Source organism: Schistocerca gregaria, chromosome 2 (assembly GCF_023897955.1).
Source record: "Schistocerca gregaria isolate iqSchGreg1 chromosome 2, iqSchGreg1.2, whole genome shotgun sequence".
Lineage (NCBI taxonomy): Eukaryota > Metazoa > Arthropoda > Insecta > Orthoptera > Acrididae > Schistocerca > Schistocerca gregaria.
In genome coordinates, this window is record NC_064921.1 from 674,814,917 (window position 1) to 674,828,287 (window position 13,371).

Consider the following 13,371-nt stretch of genomic DNA (forward strand, 5'->3'; position numbering starts at 1 on the left):
AATGAAGTGGGAGGCATGGAGTGTAAGGTTTGGGACAGGAACGCACAAGCCAAGTTCAGATTTATTATAATAATGACAAAACAAAATAAATATTAACTGGCACTGAAATATAAATCTGAATCTTGTTGTTATTAAAAAAACGTTCAAATGTGTGCGAATTCCTGAGGGACCAAACTACTGAGGTCATCAGTCCCTATATTTACACACTACTTAAACCAACTTATGCTAAGAACAAACACACACACCCATGCCCGAGGGAGGACTCAAACCTCTGGTGGGAGGGGCCATGCAATCTGTGACATGGTGCCTCAAACCGTGCAGCCACTCTGTGTGCATGTTGTTATTAGTCCCTTCACATTATGCAAATATCATTAATTAAAGCACTGAAATGCATATTTTTAAATGAAACAATATATGGTTACATAAGATATTTTGTTAAAATATAAACTTGAAAATGAGTCTGCCAACCCACAGTACAATATCTTCACCAATCGCTCAGCAGCTTGGCTCGCAAAATGGTAATAACCACTGTGACTTAAGTAATTCAATATGTTTCCATGTCTATTTTCCAGAATAATATGGAGCATCAATCTAAAAATGAATCATGTGTTATTAAAAAAAGGCAGACATCTGTGTGAAATTTTCATCCAAATTCGCGAGATGCAATTACTGCTGCATTTTCCCCCTTGCCTCAAGCCTCTTTGAAGTCTAGGTAGGAGTGCTTGAACCTTTGCAAGGTTGCTGGAAAAACCAATGTCAAGCACTCAATCATAAATAAACTGACTGCCAACAGGGGCCCTTTTTTGTTAAAAGCTAATTACAGCTTCAACAAAAGAATGAGACAAGGACTTTAAAAACTATGTTCAAGATACAACTGAAACAAAATAAAATAAAAATTGAGATCCATATTTCAGAGAACTGATGGCACACCTAAAAACTATACGGTCTCTCACAAAGAACATAGATTTTGGTTTTCATTTTAAGAAAAGTGTCTGCCACTCGCAAGGCACCACACAGCAACTGATTTTTTCACATGGTGAATATTTATGATGTAAGACATTCAGAACTCAGATCTCAATCTATCACAGCAATTCAATGAAACTCGCAAAAATTCTCATTGAAATTGACTTTGAAGTACTCTGAGTGACATATATTCATTAAAGTTACAACAATTTCTGATGGGCCACATGGCTCTATTGGTAGTGTTCAAGACTGATAATCACAGTATAGCTGATATGAGCCTCACTTTACACATAATCTCTCTTCCGCCCTCCCCCCCCCCCCCCTCCACCACCACCACCACCATCAAATACCTACATCATTTACATAATCAATATTTACGTGCTAATTAAAACATATTTAATCATAATTTTAAATGAAAAATGCTCTTCTTAGTTCTAATTACACATTGCACGTGAAAATCCAGTTTTCATTGCAAATACAACGTCCTAATTACCACTATTTTGAAAAAGAAATGTTATTAGGATTGGTAATTTTTAAAAAATACAAATTAAATTTTTGGGCCATAAATGAAAAAAATTTAATTAGGAATCATATACTCTTTATTTGGACTGTATTCATTATTTTATACCACAGATATGGTCTCTCACACCAGTGATAATCATGGTTAAAAAAAGGCAAACAAAAATTTGCACAGCAACAAGCATGTCATATTGCAAATTTTTTCCCAGTATATCAATTGGAAAGAAAACTTCATTCACATTTCTCTTCCATCGGTAACTTTTGAGCAAACCATAGATATGTGATCATTCCAACAAAGACTGGAAGTTTCAGACAGTCTTCTCCATCATTTATTTCATGACCTCCTTCAATCAGGTACACTTAGGCCTCCTTCAATCAGGTATACTTAGGCTTAGTTTTTGTCTTACAGTAAAAATAGATGTCACAATGCATACCTCATCATTTCACCTACGATTGGAGTGAACAACTGCTGATGAACAATTGAATGAAGTTTTATGCAATCTTCTCTATCGCTTACATCACATCCTTTTTCGATCATATATGTTTAGTTTTGCAGACAATTAATGAAGTTTTTACTTCATGGGAAAAATATGCATCACAAGACTGTATTAAAGGGGTGTGTTTTGTTCAGTGCATGATGTTACAAAAAACTTAAGTATTGATATTAAGCTTTTCAGTGTGGTTTTCGGGCTGCAATTTTTCTTGGAGTACCAGTATTGTATTATCCCATGTTTGGTTCTTTATTATGGCATAATGCCACACGTGCCATAAGATTACAATGGGCACCTGTAATTCAGCAAACAGTTGACACTAGCCAATAGTGTGGAATGAAACACTTAATTTCAAATAAATTGACTGCCTCTGCAGAAAATATTAAAAAAAGCCAAATTTCTTTAGCAAATCGACAAAAATAATATCATTGTTCTGCAAGGCAATCAATGCTTGACTGCCAAAAACTTGGTAATATAATAAAACCAGGAAACTGAAACTAACAACATATCAACATATTTTACTCTTCCATAATTACATGAATGTATTTTAATTCACTTGCTAGCTCAGGGCCACAGAAATCAGTTTTGTTTTCATTTAAATGGGGGCTGTAAACAAAGAGGAAACAAGAGACTCAATAAACCTAAACACTACAACTGAGACTACTCTGGGTATGCACGAATCTGGCAGCTTGGGCACACCAGAAAAATTTTTCTGGGTAGCATCTAGTTTCTTGTTGCTACTGTTGATGCAGCTAACAGCCGTACCTAAAGTAGCCATAAGTGAGACCAGGTACTGCTCAAACATGACTCAACTGTGCATGCGCATGAACACGCTGGCAACTGTTCAAATGAACCTAATGTAAACCATTGTGACATCATACTCATCGGAAGCAGTTTGTTGTTATGAAGTATTACATAGTCTTCGTCCTAAAGCCTTTGACACGTTTTGCTGTTGGCAGATGCTTGTGTGTGCTCTGTTTTTTGTTATTATAAATGACACATTTCAATTGCAACTTAAGTTTTGTTTTGCTTTTCCTCGTTTTACATTTTATTGCTGCAGTTTCATTCTGCAGTGTGGGCTAAAGCAAAATTCTTTGTTCAGTATCAGTTCTTACCAGTCAAAATTAAAAAAAACATAACTGAAAACTAAAACTCATAAATTCCCAGAATTCTAAAAAAATTCCAGGGTTTTTACTAGTTTTCTCCTCGATGAAAAAACTCCTGTGTTTTTACCGGAATTTCTGGTTGTCCTGGGGAGAATACACCCTGTATCAGTTGCTTCACAATGTAAGTTAATGCTGCTGCAGCTACATCTATCCCTTGCAAAAGGTGTCGGCTCTATTCTGTCGTCAACACCATCAACTCATAGCGACACACATACTGAAAGTTTGTAAACATATGCAGATAACAAGTACTGTTAAGTCTATCTGGAACAAGGCATTCTCTATTATTACATTTACGCTCAACTCACAGGCAAAAATATGTGATACATAGCACATTTTTGATAAATTTCACATTTAAATGACATATGTATCCAAACTGAATGAAACCAGTGGCAAACGAAAGTAATACTGACTGAACTCGAATATGTGATAACCACTCTCAAGTGCTACCAACATGACCAAATGGCTCATGAAAAATTGTCCTACCTTAGTGAATTAAAGTCACTAGGAAAACTTCGAATTTGACTTTCTCAAAAATTCTGAAAGTCCCTTTGAATTGCTCTGGGATGTCAATATTTGAATTTTGAACTTCACGTAGCATAAATACAAAAAATTACAGAAATACAATTGCAATTGCTGTGTGGTCACATTGGCTGAAAAAAACTTGCACATTACCTTAAATAAAGTGGCACATATGTTCTTAATTTATTCTATATCCAAAAACTACTATCTGAGAAGTGATTGGCATCCGTAGTGAATGTTAGCCTGTAATGCACCTGGAAAACTCACCTCAGCTTATCATGTTCATACAGTTCAGTCATTAGAGCTGCTGCTTCCTTTCGTACTATACCTTCTGTATCTTTTTTCAAAATGTTTGTCATTTTACCCTGAAAAAAATGGGGTTCTACTATCAATTATTTCCTTGTTTTAGAGGTATAATACATACAACATCACACACAGATTAATGATTACATGTTTAAAGATTTCACAAAACATTTTGGCGAGGGAAATTTTTGTGTTGATCACTGCGTTCAGAGCACAAAATTTTAGTCAGCATCATTTAAATCAGGCAGTAGCATTACCAGTGGTCTCTGAAAATCTGGTCACAATATTTAATTACTACTTCCACTGTTGATGGTGAACTGTAAATGTGATTTAAATTGGCAACAGATGTGGATATAATAAGCAACCAGTCACTTGTTTTAATTCTGATAGGCTCATCAAACAAAGGTGTTACAGGTACATTATATGGACCATGTGTAGCTAGACGGTAGTGGCCTCCGAGGGCGAGGGGAAGGGGGAGGGGGGGGAACAAAAGTGGACACCACCTAACAGACTTCAGTACAAACAAATCATCGCTTACACTTGGTTTAAGACTCATTAAAGAAGAGCATATATATAAGACACAGACCTGGGTACACTGGAGAATTTCTGATTTTTACATCAGAAGTGTTCAACCTTTTTAGGTTTGAGATCTACTACATGCAATTTAGTCTATTTAGAGATCTACAGCCTTAAGAATATATAAAGGTTTCAACAGAAAAAAAACACTATAGCCAAAATTAACTATTTTAATCACACAAAATACATAAAAGTTAATTTTCTTTCCATCAAAAGTTACAGGCCTGTTACTCAATTTTCAAGATACTACACAAATGAAAAAATTAAAAAGACACAGTCATAAATATTCAAAGAGTTTAGTGAAATACTTGACTTTGCACATTATTCAGTTTATAATAATCTGGTGAATAATTTGCCAGAACCGACCTTACACAGTATGAAAGATGAAGCAGTTACTTGACATGTCAGTACTAACAGCAACCTCAGTTTCGATAACACGAAGTATTTAATGACCATTACCTCCGTCATGCACATTGTCGTTTCATGGAAAATCACAGAGATTTGTGTTGCCTATTGGAGGCAGAGTTCATTCCGTCCTGCACCATGCTCCTCATCTCATCCTGCAGCACAAAGAGTGCTCTCCCCTCTCACTGCAACCCCCACTCACTACCTACAAAGTTACAGTTCACAACTAGTAATCTCCTCATGCAAGGGGAAAGACTGTTACTTTGGTGAGTGTTAAAGGTGGCAAAACGTAGATGGAGATTAAAGAGATGGAGATGGTGTTATCAGATTTACCACCAACAAATACCGTGCTAAATACTCATTGTAAACACTGGAACTTTACAAAAGCAACTCATTTAAACAGATTTCACACAAAAGTATTAAAAGATCGACTCATAAAGCCATGGCGACCAACTAGTCGATCACGGTCGACAGGTTGAGCATTGTAACACACAGATTTCAGAAACAGATTTTTGAACTGCACACATATCCTGGGACAGATATGGACTCTGACCACAATTAATTGTTTATGAACTATAGATTAAAACTGAAGCAATTACAAAAAGTTGGGGGTATTAAGCAGAAGGAACCTGCATACAACCAGAGTTGTCGAGAATTTCAAAGGGAGCGTTAGGAAATGATAAAATGAAATAGGAGAAAGGAATAAAGTAGAAGACAAATGGTTATATTAGGCAATGATTTAATGAAACAGGGGAAAGGAATAAAGTAGAAGACAAATGGATACTTTTGAGAGCTGAACTAGTGAAGGCAGCAGAAGACCAAGTAGGTAAAAAGACAAGACCTACTAGAAATTGTTGGATACCAGAGGAGAAACTGAATTTAATTGATAAAATGAGAAAATATGAAAATGCAGCAAATGAAGCAGGCAAAAGGCAATACAAACTTCTAGAAAACGGAGAGCAAAATAGCTCAGCAGGAATGGCTAGAAGACAAATGCAAGGTCATATAAGCATGTATAACTAGGAGGAAGATGGGTATTGCCTATACAAGGTGTTCGGAAGTTCCCGTTGCAAACTTCTTGGACTTGTAGAGGGGAGTGAATACATGATATGTTTAATAACAACTTGTGTCCAGAAATGCACTGTTTTCATTCTACGATGGTTTCAATTCCAATGTTTAGCTCATCCACTTCTGCTTGAGGAACTGAATTAGGTATGATGCAGTACAATTATTAGGTAACAATTCGAAAGGAAACAAACAAAACATCCATTTATCACTTAAGCACATTGAGCCGCTGTTGTAACACATCAGTACTGTTCTGTACGTGCAGTATGCTGGGTTCTTTTTTATTAATACAAACAAATATGCTTAAGTGACAAATGAATGTTTTGCTATGTTTCTGTTCGAACTGTAACCTAATAATTGTACTGTCATGTCTAATTCAATTGTTCAAGCAGAAGTGGATGAGTTTCACATCTGAATTGAGAATGGGAGTGGTATGTTTCCAGACGTTGGTCCCTATTCAAAATATTGTGTACTAACTCCCCTATACAAGTCATGGAAGTTTGTAATGGGAATTTCCGAACACCCTGCATCAAAATTAAAGAGGCCTTTGGAGAGAAGAGTATCGAGCACCAGTACTAAGCATCGAAGCTGCAAGCTGAAAGGCGGAAGGAATATATGGGGGGAGGGGGTGGGGGGGGCAAACAAGGGAAATGAACTTGTAGAGAATATTATAGAAAAGGAAGATGGAGTAGATGAAGACGAGATAAGAGAGCTGTTTCTGTAAGAAGGATTTGACTGAGCGATGAAGGACCTATGTCAAAACAAGACCCCTGCGGCAGGTGACACACCCTCAGAACTACTGGTAACCTTGGGAAAGCAAGCCATGACAAAACTATTCCACCTGTTGTGTAACATGTACAACCGGCAGAGTACCCTCAGACTTCAAGAAGAATGTAATAATACCAAATTCAAAGAAACAGGTGCTTACAGATGTGAATATTAATAAACTATCAGAACAATAAGTCATGTTTGGAAAATACATGAATTATTTGCAAAAGAATGGAAAAACTGGTAAAGTTGACCTTGGGTTCTGGAGAAATGTAGGAACTTCCAATGTGAAACTTACCCTACAACCTTTTTTAGAAGATAGCTTAAAGAAAGACGAACCTCTGTTTATAGTATGTGTAGACTGGAGAAAGCTTTTGATAAAGTTGATTGGAATACACTGTTTATTTACAACTTGGCTGAGAAGGGAGCGAGACACAGTTTAGCCTATCCCCAATCTTACATTTGCAAGCAGAAAAGGAATCCAATGAAAAATTTGGAGAAGGAATTAAAGTTCAGGTAAAAGAAATAAAGCCTTTGGGGTCTGCCAATGACATAATTCTCTCAGAGACACCAAAGGACTAGGGGGAACAGCTGAACGGAATGGACAGAGTCTTAAGAGAAGGATATAAGATGATCATCAATCAAAGCAAAACAAGCATAATAGAACGTAACTGAATTAAATCACATGGTGTTAGGGAATTCGATTATGAAACAAGACATTCAAAGTAGGAGACGACTTTTGCCATTTGGGCAGTAAGATAATTGATCACGGCTAAAGGAGAAAGGATATAGCAAAATGGAGAATTCCAACACTACGCAAAGCTTTTCTGAAGAACAGAAATTTGTTAACATCAATTATAAATTTAAGTGTTAGGAAGTCTTTTCTGAAGGTATCTGTCTGGATTGCAGCCTCATATGGAAGTTAAATGTGAGTGGTAAGCAGTTCAAACAAGAAGAGAAAAGAAGCTTTTGAAATGTGATATTACATAAGAATGACAAAGATTACATGAGTAGACCATATAATTAATGAGGAGGTATGGAACAGAATTGAGGAGAAAAGAAATTTGATGCGCAACTTGACTAAAAGTAGGGATCTGTTGATAGAACACATTATGAGACACAAAGGTATCATCACTTTAGTATTGGAGGGAAGTGGGGGATAAAAACTGTAGCAGGAGACCATGAGACAAACACAGTAAGCAGGTTCAAATGGATGTAGGTTTCAATAGTTACTCTGAGATGAAGAGGTTTGCCCAGGACAAGTAGCATGGAGAGGAGGAGGAGATTAATGTTTAATGTCCCATCAACAACCAGGTCATAGCATGGAGAGCTGCATCAAATCAGTCTTCAGACTTAAGACAACAACAACAAGTAAGACATGACTTTTGCAAGGCTACTATAAACAATTCACTCATTTTCAAAGCTCTATATTTTCCAAAGTATTGCATGTACAAATGTGACTGATCCATGAATAGAAAAATAAACTCACCAAGTTTGCATTGTACTGACCAGCTGGTATTACAAGTCCAGTTTCTTGACATAATGACAGCAAACTAACAAAAGAGTTTGTGTGTGTTGGTATACATATGTCTGTTACAACAGTGCATTCCAAAAGAATTATGGGAAAGACCTACCACGTAAACAGAGCACTGTGCCCTGGTATTAACAGCTAGGTACACTGGTTGTCTCTGCAAACACACAAGTACCAGTAAACCATGTGTGCCTGACATAACTGTGGAGAGGGTTACATAAAGTTTTGTACACAGTCCACAAATATTAATGGTCCACACAATCCATAAACTCTGAATAGGCAGCAAACTGTGTGGAAGATTTTATGATGGCACTTATTTCTTCAACTAATACCAACTGCAGCTTGTACAACAATTAAAACTGGAAAATTACAGCTGGTGCCTTCAATTTTGCATCACAATGCAGGAAGCACTTTGGATGAACATCTCACCTCCCAGCCAATATACAGCAACGAGGTGATCTTCCACTTATCTGGAAAGGTTAATCACCACTATGTGAATGTATGGAGCACCGAAAATCCTCGTGAAATCGTGCCACATGGGTGAGATTCACCAAAGGTTAATATTTTCTGTACAAGTAACACAGATGAAGTTGTATGGGCCTTTTTCTTATGAGAGAAAACTTTGAATGGGTACCTTTTCCCTTGATATAATGCAGTTGTGGTTGTTTACAAAACTGACTGCTGATTCCGAGAATTTGATCTTGTAACAAGAGGGAGCACACCTTCAGTGGTGCACTTATGTTTAATGATACCTAAACAATGAACTTATGCATCATTGGATTGGGCATAGAGGTGAAGATGGTGTGGTTCCGTTCCCTTGGTCACCTGATGTAACACATTGCATCTTTTTTTTTCCCCCTTTTGGAGTATAGTGATACTGAGGATTGCATTTACATACTCCTACTGCCAAGAACACTGGAGCAGCACAGAGAAGGTATTAATGCTGCTGCAATGACCAGGATGTTTACACATGAGGTATGGAACGAACTTGACTACCGCTTGGACGTGTGTTGTGTGACCAGAGTGGCACTCATAGTATATTTGCAGAGTTTAAAATGCTAACTTGGTAAGTTCATGGTCCTATTCTGTAAATGCAATACTTTGGGAAACATAAGAGATCTCGAAACAAATGAATTATTTATAGTAGCCCTTTATGTAACATATCATAAAATAAAAATTATCTGTAACTAACTTTGGAACAGCAAGCACTATGAGATTGTTCACTGACAGTGGTGCTCTCAACAGGAAAATATGTTGAATGATTGGAAGGAAATTCAAAAGGACTTAAACAAAATTTGCAGTTAGTGTAATGAATGGCAGCTCTGTTTAAATGTGGATTAATGTAAGGTAATGCCTATAACAAACCGAATAAACCTGAGGGTATCTGACTACAATAGCAGTGGCAAACATCTTGAGCACATCACATAATGGAAGCATTACAGAATAAACCTGAGGGTATCTGACTACAATAGCAGTGGCAAACTTCTTGAGCGCTTCACATCATGTAAGCATTATGGGTACGAAACAAGACAACGAGTTAAAATCAGCAGTAGGGAAGGAAAATGGAAGACCTGGATTTGCTGGAAGGATTCTGAAAAGAGTAGTTCACTGTATAGGAAAATGAATACAAGGCCCTATTGCAACCAATACTAGAGCATTCTTGTAGTGTTGGAGTCAACGAGGCGTGACATATCATAATGCCTTGACAATACGGAAAGCCAGCATCTGTGGAGGCTACCAGCCATTCCCATACATTTCCAGTTAGTTGAGTGGTTACACTATCATCATGAAAGAAAATTTATCTGCACCATTAACAGAACATGATCACTTAATTTTTTTCACAGACTTTATTGTGTTTAGCAGATGAATTCCCTCACGACCTCTGCACTCTAGAACCTCCAGGTAATATCTGTCAGACTTTCCTTGTTCATTAAGGAAAAGAAGGCACACAGATAGCTGCAAAGAAGAGAGCAGTATACATGAGTCAGACAGGAAAAAAGAAGATTACGATTTATCATCAGTTCAATGATCAGTCAATTAGAAACAGAGCACAAACCTAAATGTGTAAGTTGGTTGTTTGCTTCCAAAAGAAGCATTCTAGCATTCGCTCAAAGCAGTTCAGGAAAATCAATGGAAATTTAAGTCTGGATGGCCAGACAGGAATGCAAATGCTATCCTGTCGAATATGAGTCCAGTATCTTACTATAGCAAAACAAGCTTTGCCATTCTCATGCAATGTCGGTACTACATAGGGCTTTATATTCTGTACAGATCACTTACCAAAGTAAAAGTGACCTTTTCTCTGCCAAGTAATAGGTAGTCCCTATATGGGCCAAGAATGGCTTTATTGTTCATTTCAAAGCAGAAAGACACTATGACATGACATCCAATATTATGTGGACACTAATGTGGCAGTTTTAAGTGAGCTTGTGTTTTGGCTATGATTGCATACGATGTTGCTTGGAGGGTCTCAACTAGCACATTTATGACACTGCCAAACTAAGCAAGCAATTGTGTGGTAGCTATTAGGAAACACTGGTTTGCTTTGGGCTGTGCATTGATCAGTATCTTCTTTTCTTATTTTTAAATGGGTGAAGAGGATATTTGTGGTCCAACCACAATAGATAAGATCAATAATCCATATGACAATTTATCAGTTTTCATTTTGCACAAATGGCAGCTACCAGTCCATGAGGAAGAGGTGCGGTTTGTTCCCCTGCACATCTCCCAGCTCCCATCTGGTAATGGAAGTTCTCGTTTGTTTACACTTGACTACCACATTAGTCCACGCTACACATAATGGCTACTACAATGCTTCACAAAGTATTGTTATCGTTAGATCCATAGGTTTGGTACCTGTGGATCAGAAACACTAGCAGGCCAACTCATTTACACAGATTCAAAAAGAGAGCTCAGAAAACAAGATATATTCAGGAAATTGTGGAGTTGTGATGCTTCCATGGAAGTACCAACTAAATGAGCCTTAAAACACTGTGGTCAATGGTAAATGTAAGGTTCAACATGACAGCAACTTGGCATAAAACAACAATGGTTACAAACATACTGGTATCTCAAAATAGTTCTAGATAGGTTAAGCATGAAGTCAAATTGAAAAAAATATAAGTGTATTACAAAGAAATCAGAAAACAAGCTCTAGAAATGACTTGTGTTTTGTCCAATCCACCTATCGTGTGGAAAGTAAAAAAGTCTAGACCAAGTGAGTCAGACACTTTTCTTTTCTATCTTCTGGAAAAATTCTTGTACAGACTTCACAAGAATGGGTAGCTTTGAGATTCTTATCAATTTGATGCGAGGGTGGAGTGACAAGCATGGTAAAACATATATTTTTTTAACAGCATAACAATGTACTTAGCATAATCATCAATGAACATAATGCATTTAGTCAATGAGATACAAATTTTATGCATTTAGAAAATAGTGTCTCTCACAACTATAAATTCATTTACAGCACTCTTAAATTCTTCATCTGAGATAATCTTCTTCGTTCCAAATCATTTTTTGGGGTTAGGAAAGCATTACATTAAATCAAATGAGGGATACTTGGATATTATTTCTAAGATGAACTGATGCACTTCTGTCATTACAACATTCAATGTGTGAGCAGGCACATTTCTGTTGTGCAAGACCATTTTCTTGCACATTAATACTGATTTTACTGCTTCAACTCATAACATAAGTGGTAAAACAATGTTGCATAACAACAGCCAGTCACTATTTTGTACTTCTCAAATTAGTCAGTCATGATAAGTCAATAAGTTCCTATATTACAAGAACAGTCTACCATCACTTTTTCACTGACAAAATGGTTTCCACTTTTTTCTGTGCATTATCACCAACTCCAAACTTGCAGTTCTGTCTACAGAAGTGCTCCTCAAAGTGCTCCATGAAGAAATTTGCGACTGCTGGAGGCAGTGGTGATCCCATGGCTGTGCCATCCGTCATCTCATAATACTCATCGCAGTACAAAAAAGTATGTTGTCGTTAGGACGCGCGTGCCACATTGGGTCTATCTGATTGGCTACTGATGATGTCATCATGCCTACATAAGTGGGAAACCATAGCAGCCTTGGCAGTCAGTGAACTCCTGAAGACGATGGCTGAGATGGTCATCGAAAGTTCGAGGATTTTATTTGAATTGACATGGCTTGAAAACAGAGTACGTTTCATTCATATATGCCATCGTGAAAGACTCCGAGGACAAACCGTCACATTTAGCAAAATTTCGTACTGCTTTGTAGAAAATTATCAGGTTTATCAATTCACTTTCTAAGACTTCATATGTCTCATCATTTAATCAAAAGAATATTTATTTAATAACATATATTACAATACTAACGCATTAGCAAGGACAAGTGAATCTCCCTTGGTTTAGGCAATATTGATTTGCTCGCTCAAAGCCTTTCATAATTTCCCGCAGTCACAAAAATATGAGTTCATACTTACTGATAAGTCCTGAGCAAAAAGACATTCAGCCCAAAAGCGTTCAATTTTCACCATATGACATAAGCAGTTTATTGCAGATGCACGGACATAACTTTCTGCATCATCTATTGACATTGCTACAACCAAACCAATTAACTCATGTTCCAACAGATGATCCTGGAAAACTGGGAATTCTGCAACACATAACAGAGATGTCTCTATTAGCAATAAACATGCAAGTACATCAAACAGATATATGGCAAAAATGTTAATTTTAGGTGACTTTTAAATACATGTAATCAAGAGAAAACAAACATACACAGTGCTATTAATATTTTGTATAGGTGGTGTTGTGATCTTCAGTCCAAAGATTGGTTTAATCCAGGCCTCCAAACTAGTCTATTCTGTTTTGAACCTCTTCATCTCTATATAACCACTGCAACCTAAATGCACCTGAACCTGCTTAATGTAGTTAAGTCTTGCCCTCCCACTACAGTTTTTACAAATCACCCTTTCTTCCATCACCAAACTGACTATTCCTTTGATGCCGCAGTATGTGTACTATTGACTGGTCACTTCTTTAGTCAAACTGTATCATATAATTCCTTTTTCCCCCATTCAA

General features: G+C 37.0%; 1 protein-coding gene across 2 annotated transcripts in view; it reads right to left on the reverse strand.

Annotated features, from left to right (window-relative positions):
- Positions 1-13,371, reverse strand: part of LOC126334729 (uncharacterized) — a 100,971-nt gene that overhangs the window by 15,229 nt on the left and 72,371 nt on the right. For both annotated transcript variants that reach the window (XM_049997267.1, XM_049997268.1), the window contains 2 exons: positions 12,771-12,943; positions 3,926-4,023 (listed from right to left, as the gene is read on the reverse strand). In XM_049997267.1, the coding sequence (XP_049853224.1) occupies positions 3,926-4,023; positions 12,771-12,943 (271 nt within the window). The remainder of the gene's footprint in view (positions 1-3,925; positions 4,024-12,770; positions 12,944-13,371) is intronic.